General features: G+C 40.8%; 1 protein-coding gene across 1 annotated transcript in view; it reads left to right on the top strand.

The window, feature by feature from the left end:
* The first annotated feature begins 5,278 nt into the window (after positions 1-5,278).
* The window catches only part of LOC116398571 (tissue factor pathway inhibitor-like), a 36,465-nt gene continuing 20,047 nt past the window's right edge, over positions 5,279-21,696 (top strand). The window contains exon 1 of the mRNA XM_031874979.1: positions 5,279-5,486. Coding sequence (XP_031730839.1) covers positions 5,387-5,486 — 100 coding nt within the window. The 5' untranslated portion in view covers positions 5,279-5,386. The remainder of the gene's footprint in view (positions 5,487-21,696) is intronic.

Raw genomic sequence — 21,696 nt, 5'->3', positions numbered from 1 at the left:
CATGCTCAGACCCACACTGCAGGCCTGTATTCAAGAATCTGCTCTCTCACCCACCACCTACAGGACCGTCCTTTGTCAAACGAAAACTTCTACCGACTCATTAAATTCATTATTGATTTGATGATTAACTCACCGTGGAGTGTCATTTTAATTGTTCGCTTCTTTGCTTGATTTAATAAAGGAACGCCGTATTGAAGTTGAACTTTTATGAATGTGGCAAAGTAATAACACAATAAATCGCATGGAAAGCCTTCGGCTCAAAACAAAAAGCCTCATTACTTGCCTTGCTTAATCGCTCGTATTGATTTGTCCCACCAACGTTATTTGGCTATTTTTAAACTTCTTTTCATTATAACTTGAGACATGTCTGGCTCCAGTAGAGGATTTCTAATGGAGCTAAGGCACAGCAAGTGTTATCTGAGCCAAACAGGGTATGACAGAACGAAGTGGTCTTAAGCAGGGCTTAATCCAAGTCTTTTGGGGAGAGCTGCAATATAGGACAGAGAATGATGGCTTTGAAGACTGAGACTTTAACCTACAGACAACCGGGTGTACTTCTGATAGTGTTGCGTGAATGTATGGAATGAGGAAATGAGTTGTTACTGACTTTTTAGATGGAACAAATTGTAGGAACGGGACGGCTCTTTCATTACCTCACAAGCCCACACTACACATTTAGCAGCTTGCTGATTCTCCACAAGGGGGAGTTGTTTGGTCATTGCCTGTCCAGATTTCATGCTAACCTGCACCACCCGTTGGAAAAGAAAGTAATAGCTGTGACAGTTTAGAACTCCAGATGTGGACATGTTGATGTCATCTCCTAAAGCCCTGGTTCTCAACCATTTTGACTTTTATTGACAAGCCACCTGCTACCAAGTTGCTTATATCTATATAAGAGTGATGTTTCCTTCTTAGATAGTTCGTTATAGGTGGTGGTGGAAACTCCTGAATTCCACAAGCAAAGCAACGATTTATTGAAAAGCCAGAAAAGGTATGCTTTTTTTTTCTCCTTTCTTAACTTGATAATAATCTTGAGACCCTTCAGATGTATCTTGTGGCCCCTTTAGGGGTCACAACCTGGGGGTTGGGAACCACTGTCCTAAGCGATAAACAGCGGAATGTTACTGCTGCAGTATTTTCCTTACAGCTGATGTTTATGTGTCATGTGTTTGGGATTTTACGATAAATGACCAGTTACCTAAAATAAAATACAAAAAAACAAAAAATTAATAATTTTGGCCTCTGCATTTCCAATACATATTTTATTTTCCCTCCAAAGACATAAAAAAATCAAATCATTCATCTCTGAGGCCAGACAAATGACATCACGTCTTCTGCTACAAGCCAAAGTGTGTCAGGAGTCTTCTCCTCCAACACATTGTTTCAAGCGAGAAATATTGAGGCCATGATATCGTGGGAAAATCAGCACACAGGAAATTCCATCAAAGCGTTGCTGCGGATTTGACCATGTGACTTTGACTTTCTCTCACTCGAGGACTTTCCATGCAGAAGGTGGGGGGGGGCTACAGAGGCACAGTTTCCCTGAACGGAGTGAGTAATAGTGCTGCCCGATTAGTCTCACAGACAAGCACATTCTTGTCCACTGACATCCCACACGTGCACAAATGTACGACCAAGCATGCACACACAGAGGGTGCCAAGGCTGTGGACTGGTGTGGTACAAGTGATTTAGTGCAATTTCCAGCCTCCAGTGCTCATTTTTCTCAAAACTAGAACAAATCTGGCAACGGTTTACTTCAGCTTGTGTGGTTTATTTGGTTTCAGGGATCTTCAAAGTGAGTTTTATTATTTCATGTCTTACTATTTGTATATGCATGCACCACATTCAGACATCTTAACATTTGTTTGCCATACATCTTCTACTATTACACCATTATACACTTAAGTTGAAGTGGCAAAGACAATAACTACTGTACCTTCTGAGTTAGGATACGAAGGTAATCCAAAATAAGCCACTATAGTCGAGCTCTACTGAGCAGCATCAGCGCAATTACGATGCTAATTTGAGAGAGTGAAATGCATTTTGGGAGAAACATAACGATGGTTGAGCTACACTTTCCTGAAACATATTAGACACAATGTTGATTGTGAATTTGGTTAAAGACATAGGCAACTAAAACCGCTAGTTTAAGTTAAGTGCTGATGGCATTATGGTTAATGTAGATTTAACCTTCATTAATTCAGTTTTTCGCCACTTGGGGACAGCACTACACTAACATTTACATAATATGTCCATGGTCCCAACATTAGCATTACTTTTGAGCCATGTTTCTGACAAAGTGGAAAAAACGTAAGTCCAATATTCACTCTCCTTTTAGCTCTGTTCTGGTCTCCACCAACTCCTGAGGAAAATGCCTGCCTCTAAGCTTGCCGCTAACTGTGTCTCTATGCCGTTTTTTTCAGTAGTAGTTGTTTTTTTTGACAATTTTTTGCTAAAAGCAGCTGTTGCCACTGAAAACAAGGTTGGTAAGACCAGTGACATTGAACCAAACAGTAAAGTTGTGGGCCGTAAAAACCAAAAGTATGAGCTGATATTTTCCAGTGGGTTAGTCATAAATGAGCACCACATCATCATCGGCCCTCCTGGCGTGGTTCTTATTGTGGGTCCTCACATTTCTTAGGCGGCCAGTTGTGGTACCAGAAACCTTCTGGCAGTGTGGTCTTTGATGTGAGGTTCTGGAAGTGGGAAGAGGGAGAGCCATTTTGGTGGGGACTCACGGAGATCGTCTTCATGGATTGAGGCTCCAGCATGTAATCTGTTTTTCCATGCGGCTCTGTTTTGGAAAAGGTCTTGCCAGTTAGAGCTGTTATTGTGGAATTAAATATTTATACATATGTACCTTTGGCAAAACTATATGAATTCATACGATCAAACTCTCAGTGAATGTTGCCATTCAAATTAAATTGCTACTTAAGATGAAGGTCATTCACAGCAGACAGCTGCTTGTTTGGAACCGTGCTTTAAATCTATTTGAATACAACGGACTGGAGCTTTGTCCCCTTAATAAGATTTCCAATTTCCTTTCTACGTGCAACTTGGAAGTAGGCGAAGTTTTTCCAGAAATCCCGGTTCTCTTTCGACAACACAGCAAGCTGCACCTCAGAATATGACACCACACCTCCTATAATGATGACACAATGCTTGTCAAGAAAAGCATTTTGTCAGGAAGATATTGGCCCATGCAAAACGAAATCGTCATCGTTTACTCAGGGTGGACTTACGTGATGTAACTGACTCATGCAGTTAATAACATCTCCACGTATCACAGTCAGTTATCTTAGTGACATTTCGAGAGACATATCACTATTTTATCATTTTTACTATTGTATTTCCAAACCTTTATTTGCCAAAGGAAGGTGGAGGGAGCATCCTTGCTCAATTCCTTTCTCTGCATCACACTTGTAATGTTCCACACAGTCACTCCTGGGAGCTGACTAGTATGACCACTGTCTGCTGCTGCTGCTGGAGGTTTATGAGCGCTATGAGAGCAGTTGGGGGTTTAGGAGGCTGTCTTGATGACAGCACAGCAGCCCTACATGGAGACAAAACAAATATTAACTTTTCCCAGCTAACCCTTGCTCCAGAAAGAGAGCTTGTCTTGGCAACTGTGGCACCATCTGAGGACAGCACAAAAACGTTTTCAAGTGTTGACATCAGTTTAGGAACAATTTGGATTTGTGAGATCTTTCACTTTCTTTGAAAGCAGTTGGATCTACTGATCTACTGAATCCCTAAGCGTTAATCACTATATTGTATCATTATTTCCACTGTCCAAATTAGTGACTTTGTGCTTTTTTCCTATATACAGTATGTAACATCGTGGCTTGAAGCTTGATGCAAGACTGCGAAAGCCACAGAAGAGATCACGACACGCGTTCACTTTTGGTGTAGTTTGGAGGCTTCTGAGGTTTGAAGTTTGTTCCCAGTGCTCATATCTGCCTGGTTTTGTACTGAACTGAATGAATAAAGTTTGAACCAGCAACAAAAATGGTAAATTGTCACGTTGAAACAGGAAAGGGCCTTCATCAATCTGTTGCAGTAAAAGTTGGAAGCTTTTGTCTGAAATAGCATTGCATGCTTACAGGAGTAGTTTGACATTGTGGGAGATACACTCACTTTTGGCCAACTGCTGGCTAAATTAGCTTAGCACAGCAATTTGAAACAGGGGGAAGCAGATGGCCCGCTCTGTCCATAAAGCTCTTATATTGTTTATTTTGTACCAGACCAGACTAAAATGTGGGTTATGTTCCAAACTATTTCATAGCTGGGACTGTTTACTTCTTGGGAGTCTCTGCTGGTAGCCTGCTAGCTGGTCCTGGTTATGATATGAGCTGTGTGCAGTTTATCCCTTCACACAGACACTGGGATATTTCTTTGTATTACAGCTGGTGGCCTTGAGTCTCTTAACAAGTGAAGTATTCCAGTTGACTGTGGATTTAACGTCATTGCCTTTGCTTTCATCTTAAAATCAGCTTAGCACATTCTAAGGATAAGGATAAATTCCACCAGAGTGCCTTGCATGACATTCAAACAGCAATAATATTTATTCTGGGCAACCCCCAACTGTGTCTGAAATCTCCTGCCTTGGCACAGTGCAGTTACTGTGCATTGTGCGGCATTTAACACAGTGTAATGAATGTATTGAAGTTCTGAAAGTACAAGGCGCAGCCATTTCAGCGTATATGTGCCAGCTTGAAGCTCTATTACAGTATGTGTCACTAGAGGAGCTGAAAAGGGGGGGTTTCAAAACCTCTCTAAAGGCCATAACTCAGGTACGCATCTCCTGAATGAAACGGACAGAGCTCTGAGTCTGGGCTTCAGAAGTATAATTTCTCATCACTGCAAGATGAATTGGAGTGAATTAAAGTGTTTTAAAGGGGGTTGAAAAGATGCAGCCTGGGTTCTTGGCTTGCTACAGTTCATCCGCTCCCAACAGAGAGAGAGAGAGAGAGAGAGAGAGAGAGAGAGAGAGAGAGAGAGAGTGTGTGTTTGTGTGCTGAACGAAAGGATCAAGTTTTCTGCTGACATCCCATTGCCCACAGTCCTTTTATTGAAGTATTCATGTCATACTCCTTATTTTGGGTAATATGAGAACGTGCCATGAATAATAAAGAAAAAAAAATCCTCATTAGTTTTCTTTTTAATTCCTCGGTAACAGTTATGAGTCATGGGGGATATTGTATTTCCTGAAGTGTATGACCCTCCAGGAAATTACTTGCAATTTAGATTGCGTAGTGCCTGATGACTCTACTGTTATCAGACGGAAGGACGCGCCCACACGCACACGCGCACGCTCACAACTTCAGCGCTACAACTTGATGAAGTGTTCCTCTTAACTTTACATTCAGCGCCGACCAGCCCCACATGAACAATAGCATGACTCTGTCCAACAAGTGGTGGATTTTGTGCGCCGTTTCGCTCTCCTTTGTCGCCCGCTTTGGGTCTTGCAGAAGACACATAGAAGGTAAGGTGATTGAAGGAAACAGACGTATGTGTAGATCAATTATTTCAACTGTGCTCAACGTGTTTACAGTTCGTCTGAGCGGTTGCAAGACAGCGCAAGGGAAAGTTTTAGTCACGAAAGTCGTGCGTAAAGTGGAGCTGAGTCTAAAGTTTGTTTACACGTTCTGTATGTCCTGGCTTCGGTTCATTCTTGTTTGGGCTTTACATTTAGTGTGTTTTCTTGTAGTACGTGTTGTCCTCGATTTAATGTTGCTTTAATATTTATTGTTGTTTATCATGTTTGTCTTTCAAAATTGAAGCGCAATCTCGTTTCCAAACGGAATATGTGTGCCTCAAAATGACTCGTTAAACTGGCTAACACTTGTAAAATAACATCTTATCTACTCTGCCAGTGTTGCTCAAAGAGTGGTCAACCACACACACACACACACACACACACACACACACGATCCACAATCTGCTTTCACTGAAATCCTGCTGCGTATCGACACCACCGTTGACGCAACCCTGAGCTTGTTTTGATCCGTTAGAGGCCTTTCTAAGTCCTTAATAGCGACGGGAGAGATGTGACGTCATGCTAGGCCAAAGTCCACACCGACAGCAGTTCTCATACCGGCCACGACCCACACCTGAACCGCCTGGCACCTCCTCCCGTCCTGTCATGTCGCAACAGCCTTCCAGGCGGTAATGAGGCTGTTGGGATTGGATGTCAGACACCCAACAAGCTGAGAAAGGTCTGAGTGGAGGCAGGTCTGATCCAAAGTGGAAGGGAAACTGCACTCCTCCATCCCTGAGAGCAAATGTTGAGGTGGCCTGGCTTCACTAATTAATGTGATGCAGTTTACAGAAAAGTCCAGAAAGGTCATTCCAGCTGTGGTAGGTCAGAGATGTCCGTCTGCAGTTTAGAGGTTTGGGGATGAACTTCACTGTATCGCCTTAATGTCAATGTCTGCCTTTCTTATCTTTCGGTGACATACTGTGCAGGCGGTTTTATGCGTCATTTCCAGCATTTACAGTCTATGAGCAGCATTTGCAGCAAAGCATGAAGGCTATGAACCTTCTTATGGGAAGAAAATGTGACATACTCGCCTTTTTTATATTTATGTCAAATCTCCTTAGTTGTTACAAATTATATTTTAGTGATAGCAAGTCCATTAACATTTTGTTTTTTTAAGGTGCATCACAAACTAACAAAGATTGGATAGTCCTTCATGCTTTGTTACTTTGGGGTCATTTTAGCCAGGGCTGGATTAACCCTCTCGTGGACCTTGGGGCAAAATTGAGCTGTTGGCCCCCTTTCGCTCCCTTAGTTCGTCTCACTAACTTTGCATTTTGTATGTATCCTGTTGTGCTTTTCCGCACCCAGGTATATCACTTTGTCCAGAATCACAAAAACCAACCACTTCTTATGGAATATTAGAGTATCTAGTATACTATTCATCAAAGCACCACAGAGTAATTTCCACACAGTGATTTACGCAGACGCCAGACAACACAAAGCCTTACATGCGTTTGATAGTACTCTAAAGTGACATCTAAAAGAGATTGGAAGCCAGTGCAGTGAAGGCGAATTTGGTGTGATGTGTTAGAAACACTTTGTCCGTGTCCGTAGTTTGGCTGCTGGATTTTGAACAATTTGGAGCACCTCTGTATTGTTCAACAAGGCGCTGCTATAGTCGAGGTGGGAGGATATAAAGCAAGTAATGTGATGTCACTAAGTAAAAGATAGCATCTCATTTCGAAGGTATTCCTCAGCTGATAACAACATCACAGGACTTTGTATTTTGCTTAAGACTCAGAGTTTTGTGTGTTGACGTAATGTTATGACCAGGGGGTGGGCAAAGATTGGCTCTATTTAGTTGGAAATGTGTTCAGGGCCAATAACACGGACCTCTGTTTACTCAAAATGACTTGCCTTGAACAATAATATATGTATTGCTTACTTCCTGCTGGGTGACATTATTTTGTTGTTGTGTGTTGGTGACAAATGGTATTATGTTTGTACTCCATACCATAATAACATAGTCTGGAGTCAGTAAATTGTAAATCTTAATGTACGGTAACAACAAATATATCTATGCTGGATTTTGCTTTTGAGCCTGATACTAATATATTTAAGTAAGTGGAAGTGCAGACCTGGTTTGGGCCACAAAACTACTCGGTATGGTTAAAGCAAAGATCTAGGTTTGGGTTAAATGAACTACGTAAGTGGGGCTACTTAAGTACAGAAATTACGTAACAAATAAGTTAGCAAAGAGCAGTCTCCAGGGTGAAAGTCTAGTGCATCCACCCTGACCTCCTCCCTATGAAGGATTTGTTGTTTTTTATAGTACAACATGAATTATAGTGCATTACTGAGGACAGCCTTATAGGCCAAACAATTAACATAAACAACTGCGTTTTTGATAGTTGTGCCCAGTGGTCGACTTCTTCAAAATCTGATCAAGAATAGCAACAAATTGATTGTTGTTATCGATTGTTTTGTCCATTAGTCCCTTTAGCATCAGTTGATTTTCCATTATAAAAGACAACTGGACGGGGTGTGCGTATCCTATATGGAACAGCAAATAAATGGATTTGCAGATAGATTTTTACTGCACCTTGAGACAATGATGAATATTACACTATGCTACAGCACAGTGCCATTGTGTTATAAGAGCAAGCATCACGTGTTTTGCATAACATGTATCTTATATGCATATCTTTTAATTTAAATGTATTTGAGCTTTATTCATAACAGGATTTAATATTATCATAGCCTTTGACCAAGCATTTAACATATCAGCTGACATTTATTGATATTTGACATTTGCAAACAACTCATGTTTACTGTTTTAACCCCGAAAGCACAAAAGGAGTGGTGAGAGGTGAGAGGTCTTTAAATATTCCAAAATAAAAATAGGGCCTCCAGGAAGCATAACAAAAACGCATTACCATTTGGCAATTATACCTTGCATCCTTCAGAGATACGACAATACAAGCCATAGGTAAATACAGAGAGGCAATCTGAGCTACTTACATTACAGGGGCCTTCGACAAGGTTTTGTCCAACGGGGAACATTAGCTTGTACTATTTGCATATCATTTAGGTGCTCTTGAGAGGTGAAACAATAAGGGACTCACCGAGCCCCTTTGAAACTAAACATCAGCATCATGGGTGCACAGTCTTAGTAGCTTCACTAATCGTCTCACGGAGGAGTAAACATTGTGTCTCATTAATTCGTGGAGAAATTTAATTAGATGCTCACTTGCTGTTTGAAGTGGCCCTTTTATTAGGACGCCTCAGGCCATAGGATGAGAGGAAACTGTGTTGCATGTACCATCTTAATTAACATCGCAGTAAGGAGTAGACTTCAGAAAAGTGTTCGCCTAAACTGTCACTAAAAACTATTTTGAGTCCATTAGATGAATACACCTATAACTGGGAAGTGAAGACACTTCTCCGCTTAGCCAATTAGGTGTTAGCTAATGTGTTCTGCACTTACTAGTACGCAGGCCTTTGGTTGTTTTTTTTTTAATGAGAAAAAGTGTTTTTTTGTCTCAACATGAATCTCACCTTTAAGCTATTCTACTGCAGCGGAAGCAGCAGCTCTTTCAGGGGGTGACACCAGCATTATAATGCGGACTGTTAATAAACCAAACAATATAAAATCGGTTCATTACTCTCTGTCTGTTTTCTGGTTATACACGAACGCACCCACTTCCACTTTCTATTTGAGTTCAATCTTGAGCTTCAGTGAGCAATATTTCTTTCGTCTTTTTTTTCCATCTTTTTATATTTTTTGTCATGGCAACTTATTCAATAATTTCTTAGTTGGAAATGACTTGGACTTGCTCTTTCAAGACCTGAGAAATGACTTGGACTTGCTCTCTAAATACTTGAGACATGACTTGGACTTGCTCTCTAAAGACCTGATGCTGGACTTAGACATGCTTTCTTAACAGCTGAGACTTGACATGGACTTGCACCATAAATACTAGAGACTTGACTTTGAATTGCTCTCTAAAGACTTGCGACAGGCATTGGACTTTCTTTCCAAAGACCTGATACTTGACTTGGACATCCTCTCTTAAGACCTGAGACATGACTTAGACTTGCTCTCTAAAGACTGGAAACTTGACCTGGACCTGTCCTCTAAAGACTTGAGACATGATTCAGACTTGCCTTCTTTGGACCTTGTGACTTGGACTTGTTCCAAAAAACAGCCCAGCATTCAATCTCTTAAAGGACCTCTTGTAGACTATTTTCTTCATACACTAAATAGTCGGAGCACGTCTGTTTTGTCAGAAGAATTTTAAGGAGCCCTGCCTTTTGTGGTGCTTTTAGTTGGCTGTGTGGATTAAGTAACGATGGCCAATTGTGGAAATGAGTAGTGTGAGACATAATAACAGCAAGAAACATGTAATCTTTGCTGCACCAAAGCACATCCTGTGACCATTAATGACGGTCTTTTCAAATGTTTCGTCTGCTTCCTGACCATTACTGCCCACGTCTAAGTAGACTCTCAAGTCTGTGACATTGTTTTGAAATGGAAAAACAGACTTTATTAAATCCCATTGCGCATGTGGCCCAGCATTGACATTTCCAGTTTGTCCCTACACAGCGTCACTGTAGGATACCATACTTCTCAGAGGCCAAGGGTTGAATTCCTCTCGCTTTCACGCCTCCAGCTAGTACACTGGTTGTCTGGTTACATCTTGTTTTTGTTGTCTCTGTCTTTGCCTCTCACTGTCTCAGTAAATTGCAGTGAATATACAGCGTATATTCCCATGTAGTTGATGCAGAATATATGCACTGATACTGTATATTAGTACCCACCTGAATAAGGATGCCCCACAGCTGAGTGGGAGTCATAAAGTCATTATGACTCCCACATTATGTAATCCAATTGACAGGGAACACCTAGTTGATTTCAAACAACTAGAGACACACAGAGTGTAGAGTTCCAAATGATTTGCTTAGTCATTTATTGGAGAGTAAAAATATAAAGGACACCTTGTTGTATAACATGACAACAGGAATGCTAGTTTAGAGCGCTAGTTGACTGTGTTTTCGGGGCGTGAGTTGGTTTAATGTGATCTTACGCGCCACTTGGTGTGTTACGAAAGAACCATCTGAGACCCGTCATTGAAAACCGTTTGGAAATGGGCAGGCACTTTCGAAAAATACTTGAACACCAGCCACACACACCTAAACCACTCCCCTAGCTGCCGGTAGCTCCTCACAGGTCCGCTGATTGGTCAGAATCATTGTGGTTTCGGACACAAACACATTGCTTGAAGCCTGACAAGATGGATGTTTGTGTAATCTCGTGACCCGGCGATTCTCGGGTAACCTTGGGATGTTGGGAGAATCCTGCCGCAATGCAACAAAGACAAGAATACAAATACTGAGTTCGTGTACTGTCAGTAATTTTTTGACAACTACGCAGTAAACAATAACACAACACAGCATTCGCATATGTGATTTATCAGATGCTCGACCAAAAGACTTTGCTCCAGCAAAATTGGTTTGAGTGTCTAACCTATGAATCATTAGTATCATACTTCCATATACTGTATATGGCTGACTACATTGCAATATGGTGAAGACATGTATTCCTGTGTGAGAAAATGGCTGTCCTCTCGAGGTTGACGCCACAGTTTCGATAACAAATACACTCGGTGGAGCACGGGCCACACTGATAATCTGTGTGTCCTCTGCACTGCCACTTGTATAAATTGGCAAAGGATACTTCCTCGGCTCTATGTTTAGAGAGAAGATACTGTCTCCTTGGTCATTTCTCCACTAACTTGACAGGATGGTTAAGTTAACTTTGCCTTTCGCAGCTACAGCAGGGCAGCCTCAGAACTGAGGGCAGTCTGAGAGCAGATTCATTTCCAAAACCAACAACTGAGAAATCTCTCTGTCATCTTATTTGCTTCACCGGCAGGAGAAGATAGGACAGCTCACTGGCCATCCGCTGATCACGATATACCGGACCAATATGGATAAAAAATAGTCTTATCATGTAATGTTTGTGCCGGAATCAAACCAAACCAATGGTTGTTATTTATCTGCATGGGAAGTGTCAGATAGAAACATTCAGCATTTCCATAACTAGCTTCCATTATTTGTAGTACACGTCATGTCCTCTGTATTGGAATGTGAGTTGTGTGTTTGTTTTAGAGGCATAATTTACTAGCCTGACATGGTCAGACCAAGTCTCAGAGGAAAATTGGTCCTCGTTTTCCAATTACCAAGGGGCTTTACCAATGAGTCATCAAAAACGGGACATAGCACTGAGCGACCAGTGACCTCGTCTGCCGTGTACATGGTCAATCACGGCACCTAAGGGCGGGACCGGGCGCAGAGCAGGTGGGGAAAAAAGTAAAGCCTGAGTGACAGAAAAATGTAAACACGCTGCACCGTGTAGAGATGAGCTGGTAGTTTTGAGTTGGTATATGAAACTTTTGCCAAATCCTGTCGGAAGTACGACAAACACATCTTTCTTCGAAAGAAAAGCTTGAAAGCGGTCCTTGGAAAGTTCAACCAATATTTGTGAACGTGAGCTAAGTCTTAAACTTGGGATGTCATCAAGGATAAAGTCTGGAGCTGCTCCAAAGAACGGGAGACTGATTTTGTTGACCCACAGAATGCTTCCTTTCTTTTTTATACCCACGTGAGCTTTTTGGACAATCTTAGACCATTGGAATAACATGTATGACCATAGAAAATGGGCTTAGTTCACCTTTAAGTGCATGTAATTGTACTTCTTGCAGAAAATATACCGTCCAGTTCAGCTCTCTTCCATATCAGCTGGAGCCATCTTGTTGTTGTCTTCGAAACTGCCTCAACAGCTCCTGTCTTTACGGTCTTAATCTCAAACGCGCCCCATGTTAGATAATTGGTTGTGATTGGCCCGGCCTGTCTTCGGTCAATGGAAACTTGTCCAAAGCAGAGAGACACATCGGCCAGAGCAAACAAGCTCCCTCGCAGATTCGTCTGGTTCCCAGGCAAGTCATTTTTTAAACAGACTCCTGCAATGTCTCCGAAACTCATTTCAAAACCACCTTATGGTTGTGGTAGTTTAAAAATCCGCTCGTGGTGTTCAATTTCCATACTTTCTGGTTTTGGTTGATGCCGAATATTTGCAGAGCCGTTTTTGTGTAAATGTAAACGTCTGTGTGCATAGAGTGTTGTGTCTGTCAGGGCAGTGTGTGGAGACAGCTGGGGATACATTATTAGTGCGTTTCTGTAGCTCACAGGAAGCTTTAATCTGTTGAATGTTGACACATAATTGGATACATATTTTGCATATTGGGTGGGGGGTAAATGACACCTACACCGACCCTTATTAGGGATGCAGTCTTGTCCTATTCATGCCTTCATGACTCACTCCTCTTGGTTTGTCTAAAAAGAGAGTGGTATCTTTTCTGAGCTGGGAAAAAATAGTTTCCAACTGGCCGACTGATAAGGCTATACTGACATTTCCTGTATGAGTCGTACTGACGATAATTGCAAGCTATATTTAAGGTAGAGAGTTCCAGGAAGTGATGCATCTCACAGGATACTGAACTTGTCCGAGATAGCAATTAAATAATTAATAATAATAATAATAATAATAATAATAATTAAATAAATCACTTGGAAATGACGTGCGGATGCCATAAATGCAAACGGAATATTTACGGTGACATTTAATGGTGTGCGATTGCTTGTGTTATTGTGTCATTTTATTTCAAATATGTTTTGCAAGGCATAAAAAGAAATGGCAAAGCAATATCTCAAGTCAATATTTCAAACCAGTCAAGTCTAAGGCAGAGATTCAGCCCAATAATCCTTAATCCAATATTCCAACAAAGAAAGAGCCTACCGCTCTTCATGAGAAGGTGTGGAGACTAATTGAAAGCGTTGCACTCAACCATAGCAACTGATGCCAGTGGCGTGAACAAAAGGTTTAGGGAATAAAAGAAAGTGGTTAAGTCTGAACTTGTTGAGGTAGCACTCCGATAGACTACACGATAAAAGAGTGATCACTTCGTCTTCACTCTGTGCCAGTTCAGACAAGGTGGGCGTCTTTTTTTTTATTGCGGCTGAGATGACTTTTGCACTCCAAAAGCTGCTCAACAAAAGTGTAGTTGAAGTTGAATCAATATCAACTTGTTAAAGTGAAGATCGAGATTTCTGCTGTCAGGGCTGTGTGTAGTTGGATCATGTGTTTGGATCTGTTTACTTGCAGCCCTACATTTTTCTAACTTTGAGAACATGCAGGTGCAGAGCAGTGTGTCAGGTTCAACGCAAATCCTTTGAAATAGAAACAGGTTGAGCAACTCTCCACCAGTACACCATTCACTCAAATGTTTTTCAGCTGTTTTGCCTTCGTCATGGCGGTAGCATCAGCCGCACAACAAGACCTTTAAACAGATGAACACGAACAGGGTTCAACAAAGCAAAAGATAGGAGGACAAATGGAAACCACATCAACAAGTTCTTTCTTGTACAGTTTTCCACCATTTACAGAAAAAGATGGTTATGAATCTAAAATTGTGTGACTCAACTATTATAGTGGTAATATAATCTCTCAGACTGTGAGAAAGAAGCAGAGACAAATACAATCAAAATGTTATTAGAAACGTGGTGTTTGCAATTGCATACTGAGATGTGTGAATAATAATAAGAGCAGGATATGGCCATATCTGTGTTTCTCAGCAAGTGGAATATTTAGTATCCCAGATAATAGCAGAAGTCCAATGTTACATCTGGGCCACATACGCTAAATAAAGTCCCCAAATATAGTGACGTTTACAACTGGAGAAGGGATCCGTGCACACAGTAGATCAGTGCAGATCACATTATTTTTCTTATATGGTCCGCTTTAATTTGTGCAATGTGAAAATGTACCAGACTAAATAGAAAACAAACCCAAAGTATTAATTTGCAGTCGTGGTGCAGTGTGTTCTGCTTATATTCTTTTGTTGAGAGAAGACAGGTACAAAGTGACCACATCAGACAGAACAGATGCTGTTGATTTGTACACAAAGCAGGCTTAATCCCTCTCAGGAAAGCATGCATTCAAACTTTCAGTTTCACTAAAGCTCACCAATTACTGACACAGAAGCATCCCCCTTTTTTCTCATTTGTACTGTTTGAACGATTACCTGCATTGCAGAAAAGGACCGCTGTATCGATCCTCTCATCTAATCAAAGAGTGAATCTAGGGTACGATCAGTCGAGGATGACATTTGCATAGACGGGGAATGAGCCACTTGCTCTCGCCTTCTGTCCGCCCTATTGATTAATCTGCGTAATCGAATCCGCATCAAAGGAGAGGAGACTAAGACACAAATGATCATTGCTGCAGCCTGTAGAGTCCTCAAAGGTCAATTCAATATCCGACAAATCGCAGCTTCATTGTGTGTGGGGGTATTGAAGATGCGTTTAGAAAAAATGGGTTTCAGCTTGTCTACTCAGGCTGGACTAAATAGCAAATTCCCAACTTGTGATGTCCACTATAAGAAGTTATTATTCCCATATGTCAAAAGCTCCCAGTGGTTGTTCAGAAACCTGCGGTGTGGTGTTCTGCTTTGGGAATTATTCCCTCGCTAAAGTGTTTACTTCTCTTTTTAAATTTTCTGACAGCAAATAACTCAGATCGCAAAGGTGGCATAGTGCAGATAAGGAGTAGTTTGTATTCATGATATTGCACTGGGATAACACAATATCACATTATTGCAAAGACAGCAATATGGATGTTTTAAAATTCATGTTTCGATGATCGAATGAAACCCTGAAGAAAGCAATGACATTTTCTGGCGGGCGTGCCTCTTTCAAAGTGCACCTTCCTTGTACATTATGTCTTTTGTGGGTCAAACCTACTATAGTCAATATGAATGAGAGAAAAAAAGTTGGACTCTGTAGGTACGGATAAAGATTAGAGCCACACAAACAGACCAATATTCATATATAGCAATGGTAGTCAAGCTTCATTAAACCAAAATAGAATGTGCTGTTGGCCTCAGGCGTTGTGCAGTATGTCTTTACTGCCACTTGAGAATGTACTTTAGGGTGTCTTTATCGGCTCATATACTTATTCATTGTGTTGGTTGGTAATGTGTAAATATTTACTTGCAGGGCTTCTAATTAGAGCTCATCTTCAGTCGCATGGTGCCCAATGTAAGATTTCCCCAAGGGGAGAATAAATAATGTCATAATCAGAACAGAACGGAGCACACTTTAACATTGTGTACAACGTACTAACAATTTAGCCTTTAAAGACAATTACTTTCTGTTTCACACAAGCTTCACTGTCTAACAGGCTCTTGCAGCAGCTGAAAAAAAACAACCAAAAATGACAATAAGGAGCCATTCACAATAATTTACATCAAATACTCAGAAGATGTGAGATGTGACTGGTTGTGTGTTCCCACCTCATCTTATGTCTGACCTCTTGGAGAGAATCAGAGTGCGTGACCGTTCTGGTAGCTCCTGATGGCACAACGACAGGGAGCTACCTGCAATGCTTGGCTGGTCCCCCATCTTGTGAGCCTGTGTGTTCCTTCACTTTATGCTCTGATTACATGCAGGAAATCGGCACGTGAGATCATCTGCGCATCTCTGGTTTAGTTCTAAACTGAGCTATTTAAATTCACAAGGAACTTAAATTAAGGCTCACATATTTAAAGATCTGAAAGAAGTAAATGATCTGGTACAGTTCGTGAGCACGGCACAGAAACCTGAGCAGCTGCCGTTATATAATTAAATACCCCGATATATTCACAAGCAGAAGCTTCATCGACGAGAAAACACAAAAGGCACATTTCAGAAACCATCATAGATTTTACTGTCGATGTGTTTAAAGAAATGGTTAGAAATTCTGCCCCCCTTTACTATGCAGCCTCCGCGGCCAGGGACTGAATCCCATTGTGGCTTTTCTCTCTACTCTTTCTTCTCTCCTTTGTGCCATTTAAAATGGATCTGGCTTTCGTGGGATCGGCATTATGATAGAACGTTCTACTGGCCTACTTTGCAAAATGTGTCCCTTATTAGTTTTACCAACAAGATGTACATCTCCTATTTAAAAATGATACTACACTGACAGAACATGTATATAAATTCAAATTAAATCCTGATATCAAATTTGGGAAATGTATCAACTTTACAGCGATTCACTTACAAATAAGCAGCTCACACATTGCTACTTTCCCCCATTTTAAAATATGTAGGGAGATTTGATGTTATATTACAATCCTCTTAATTAAAGTCACAGTTGTTCTTGGCCTCTGTTTCACTTCAGGCAGTTACATACATGTTAATGTAATCACATTCTAATATGTCTTTGCTCTTTGTATTGAAAACATTTGATTTGCTCCTGTGTTGAACATTTTCTATCACTGGTTTGAACACCTCCAATCTTGTGGTTTTTATTGCAAGCAATGTGATAAATAATTCACTGAGTGTTTTGTAATTGGGACTGCCTCAATTTGGCAGATGGTGCCTTGGTAGTATCTACCCTACGGGCTTGTGCAACGTATGGCAAACTTATGCCCACATCATTGTTTGCCATATGCTCCTTCTGGACTGAGAAGCGGCCACACACCATTTTGCTCCTGATTTTTTTTCTTTTTTACCAAAGGCATGACCGGATGAAGGATATATGTCACCAACCTGCAGTTCATCTAATTATACACCCCCCCACTAGAGTGCTGCCCATGTAACACACTTTGTCGCATTGATTGGCTGAGAAGCAGACGAGACGGACTCTAATTGGCATTGAGTGGGATTGTTCGGTTCGACATTTGCAAAGCTCAGACTTTGCAAATGTCAGAGCGTGGATTTGGCGGAATCACCAAAGGGAGACGGATTTCTGGTTCCCACTATTGTTGCGTTATCAAGACCAAGTGACAAACGGCAGGTAGGGGCTCAACTTGGATATTGCCAGGAAAAGATAATGCCATTGCTGAGGGAGAGCGTGGAGATTTCCTGCCAATGAGCTGCCATCGGAGAAAAGTCGCTTGATTAAAAGAGCTGCTAGATATAGAGGGAAGGAAGTTAAAGCCATGAAAAGGCAGACAGAAAGTTTGATTTTTGTCCCGTTTGAAAGAGCGAGACAAAAGAAAATCTGAGACTGTGGGTGGAAAAGCTGAGATGAATGTTAAATCTGACTTGGCAGGAACAAATGGGCCTACAAAAGCTATCGAATTACGGAGCGACAATTAACTCGCTCATTGCATCCCTCCTCCCTCAACACCTGCCATACCAACACGCAGGCTCTGATTAAAAATGCAGGGCTCTCACAAGCCTTTTAGATAATTCAGCAGGTTTCCTTGCTGTGCTACTAGTTAGAACAAGAGGGTTGGTTTCAATCTTTTCAGAAACACCGCATTCAATTTGTATAGTAAGGCTTGCACATGGGTCTGTGGGCTAAAAGACATCGCATTGACATTGATCTTTCATGTGAGTGTAAAGTTTTTCCACTTGGGCGTCTCCAGCAACAATCAAACCTGGCAGAGTTCGTGCTATGCTCTGTGTACCGAGCTATACAGGACCAGGCCTGTTGCTGCCCAAACACAAATAGGTTCACTACTCACTCAGCCTTCAGGGTAGCCCCCAGTCTTGTTTCCCAAGCACACAACGTGAGCTCTCAAAGATTTTACTGTTTGTCGAAATGGCAACCGATTTCTCCTGGAGGCACAAACGTGTCCGTGTTTCAGTGGGATTCCTTTGATCTGCAAGAGAAAGTGCTTTAGAAGGTCCTTGAAGCCCACTTTGATCTCTCATCATGAAACACTGTAGGAAGTGCTCTGCCTGTTTGCAAGATTGCTGCTGGAACGGGGTCATCTCTCTATGGCTGCTGAAAGGCCAAAGTCTATTGCCTTAATGAGATGCATTTGAGATGATCTGCCGAATCATTGTTTCTTTTTAGATTGCCTGCCCACCATCTTTTTCAGTCTGTTATCGAGCTGATCCACCGCTTTTCTTTTGCTGATAGTAGCCTCGGAGGAATTTACATTAAATATATATTTCACACTTGATTCAAGTGTTGTGAAGGAGCACCGGTCTTCTTGCATTTCATACTGTTTGACAGAGCCTCTTATTATAATATCAATACGTCGTCAAGTAGACCGTCACAGTGGTTACTATATTATTAACTTATCGTACCAATATGTGTGTGACCTCAATCATTTTTATGATGAATTATCCTACAATATATGGACATGACCTCAATCATTTTAACGTTAACTTATCTTACAATATATGGACATAACCTTGATATTCCCACTTCTGTTTACATGTTTTTTTTGTTTACATGAGAATGTCACAAACACACCAACATGATGCCAGAATAAACAGTAGAATTTCCCACCCATTATAGCACTACGGACATTGTGCATTTTTGTTGACAGTGCCTAAGCGTCAATTATTTGGTTTTGTTTGATTTGCATTTCATTCATATAGGATATATTCTTTTTTAATATTCCAATTCTAATCTCGGTATATCTTTAAGAATTAAAAGTGTATTGCTCTTTTCAATGGTGTTCTCGCATCCTAATGCTATTTTATTATCATTATATCAGCGGCATAAAATGGTCATAAAATTACAATAACATTGTTTATTGCAATTATTTCTGGGACAAAATAGCATCCAACAAGATCAGTTATTGTGACAGGGTTATGGTCCAGACTCCGCATGGAGAGTTAATGAGACTCTTTAAAATGAAAAAATAAATATATTGTGCAGGAAGCCAATAAAAAATAACAACAACAAAATATTGATCCTTCTTCATTCACCAACTCTTATAAAATCTGCATTAGTAGAGCTGAAATTACAATTTCAAAGAGTGCAATTTCCTACATTTTCAAGACTGTAATTAACAGAGTGTTAACAAGCGCTAAGAAATGGGAAGATTTCCCCGGCTTTGATGACAACTGTCGCTAGGAAATTTACTCAGTTGTATCTAATTATCTTCAATTACGTGAGCGTGAAAAAGCAACACAGAATAATGTATTGGTTCCTGCCTTGTTTACCTGCTCTCTAACAACATTAAGGCTTTTAAATTGATAAGCCCACTCTATAGACCTCTATGGCATTGCATTTTCTCAATTCAAAGAGAGCATCTGCAGTTTTATTTCTTGAATTTACTAAAAGCCCCCTGCTATTTTCACAATTTCCATGAAGAAACATGCAAAAATGTTGTGTTCTCAGGGCCATTAAAGTAATCCATTTGGAGGTACTTCTATGAGAGAAACACACACATAGATTCAATGAGGGTAGCCTCATTTGTTCAGGGTTCAACTGTAAAATCTTGGGACGGGCTGTGACTCACCGTCAGCCCTTTGTCCGCTGGCCTCAGGGCATGGCGCCGATAAACACTGACTGTATTTCTTAAATTGCAGGCCTATCTACTCCACAGTTGATGCACCCTTTTGGTTCTTTCACCAAAGCACACGCATACTGCACTGACCAAAGTGTTGAAACCCAACATTGCTTCTGTTTAATGGAACTTGTACCCATCGCTTCATGACCCATTCAGCCAAGTGAGTCACTAAAGACAATACCTTCAAGTGGTGACTAACTTGGAATAAGGAATAAGTGAGTTCTCAGCTAAGTAACAACAATAATACAAAATGATTAACAGTTCCAGGTCCTTATTGCCTTCATTGTCGAGGTTTCGTTTTCAGTTTGTGTAACTTTGAAGCATGGGAGCCAAATTAGTTTCTCTTGGATTTGCTTGGTCCGACACATATATTTATACCTATAGGCCCCACCCCATTAATACCTCCACAATATTTACATACAAATTTGGAGCATAACAAAATGCATTTATTTGTTTTCCATAACCATTGATAGATTCCTTTGTCCTTTTAGCTTTGATTGTAGACAATTATTCAACAAATTTAGATTAGGATTTGAGGTGGCACCTGTTGGACATGACCATTTTAAAAGCCTTAATTTAGTGTTTGCATTTATACGTTGTTATTGTAACAATGTCATCACCATGTGGATTGGGACACAGATGCACATGAAAAATGTCTAAAAGAGTTGTTTTTTTTAAATCAAAATCACAGATTTGTTAGTGCTGTGCTCTGCCTTTTGTTTTGTTAAGAGAAATGGAAAATATTTTTCTGTAATTATTGCGCTGTATATAAGCACTAATCAGACACAATGAATACCTAAGTACTGTAGGTAGCCATCTGTAAATTGTATCCTAGAAATGATGTTTTGTACTTTAATAATGAGTACACGTTAGAATGTATTCTTGTCACATGCACTATTTTCTTCTCACTTCCCACCACTGTTGTCATTATTTTATTTCCTTTGCTTATTTATATAAGGGTCTCTGAACAAAGTTTGGTATTGTTTCAACTGAGTTTTATGCATACCTTTTTACTTTTTCTGCTATTTCCTTTTCAATTACACAGCATGGGGAAATGATGAGAAGGATTCCCCTTAGAAAGCATACTTTACAATTGTCTCTGATGGAGTGTAATGTCATATAGTTAAGGCTACAGATGCCAGAACCACTGGGAGCTGTCAACACTGTGGCATTCTCTGTGTCTCTGTCTACATCTGTCTGACTTTCTCCAGCTGTTTCATTAGTACATCATACTTTACTGTCATCCTGGTAACGGCAAGTGTGCTTTCTGGTGTTTTGTTTTTTGCCGAGTCATCAATAATGGGCTGTGTTTTGTTATTCGCCGCTCCATGGCTGCTGTACAGTTTGTACCTAAGTCCACTTTGCCTAAAGACCTAGAAATGGAGGGGCAGGATAATCTTCTGGTACATTAAACAAGCTCGGACTGGGCCTCAAACCGACTCAACCTGCCCATCTCTGGCATTACAGAGGTGCTTGGCACAGTGCATGTTGAGCAACTCAGATCTTTATCCAGTATGTGTGCAAATCTTGGCCACACTGAGCCCGTCAGCGATACTCGGGAGACCAGCTGCCAATGGAAATTTGATGCATCTAAAATCTGCCTTCCTTTTCAGCGTGGTCTCTATTTATGGGAGCTGGCTGATGTGTTGGTTGAGTTCCAAGGGTTTTGTTGAAGCATTGTGTTAGGAGGACTATATTTATTTACCTTTTGTTCAGCAACATTAAGGATTCCTGATGACAGATTTGGAGCTTTGCACGGATTTGTGGATTGCTCGGAAAAGTTTGCATTCAGATCCGTTGTTACGCGTGTGAAAATCTATTGTTTTGTTTTTGTAACCCAGTTTGACATCAAT

This window comes from Anarrhichthys ocellatus, unplaced genomic scaffold (genome assembly GCF_004355925.1).
Source record: "Anarrhichthys ocellatus isolate YVR2014 unplaced genomic scaffold, GSC_Weel_1.0 scaffold86, whole genome shotgun sequence".
In the NCBI taxonomy this organism is placed as follows: Eukaryota; Metazoa; Chordata; class Actinopteri; order Perciformes; family Anarhichadidae; genus Anarrhichthys; species Anarrhichthys ocellatus.
The sequence above is the reverse complement of the archived record's forward strand: the minus strand, read 5'-3'. Positions and strand labels throughout refer to the sequence as shown.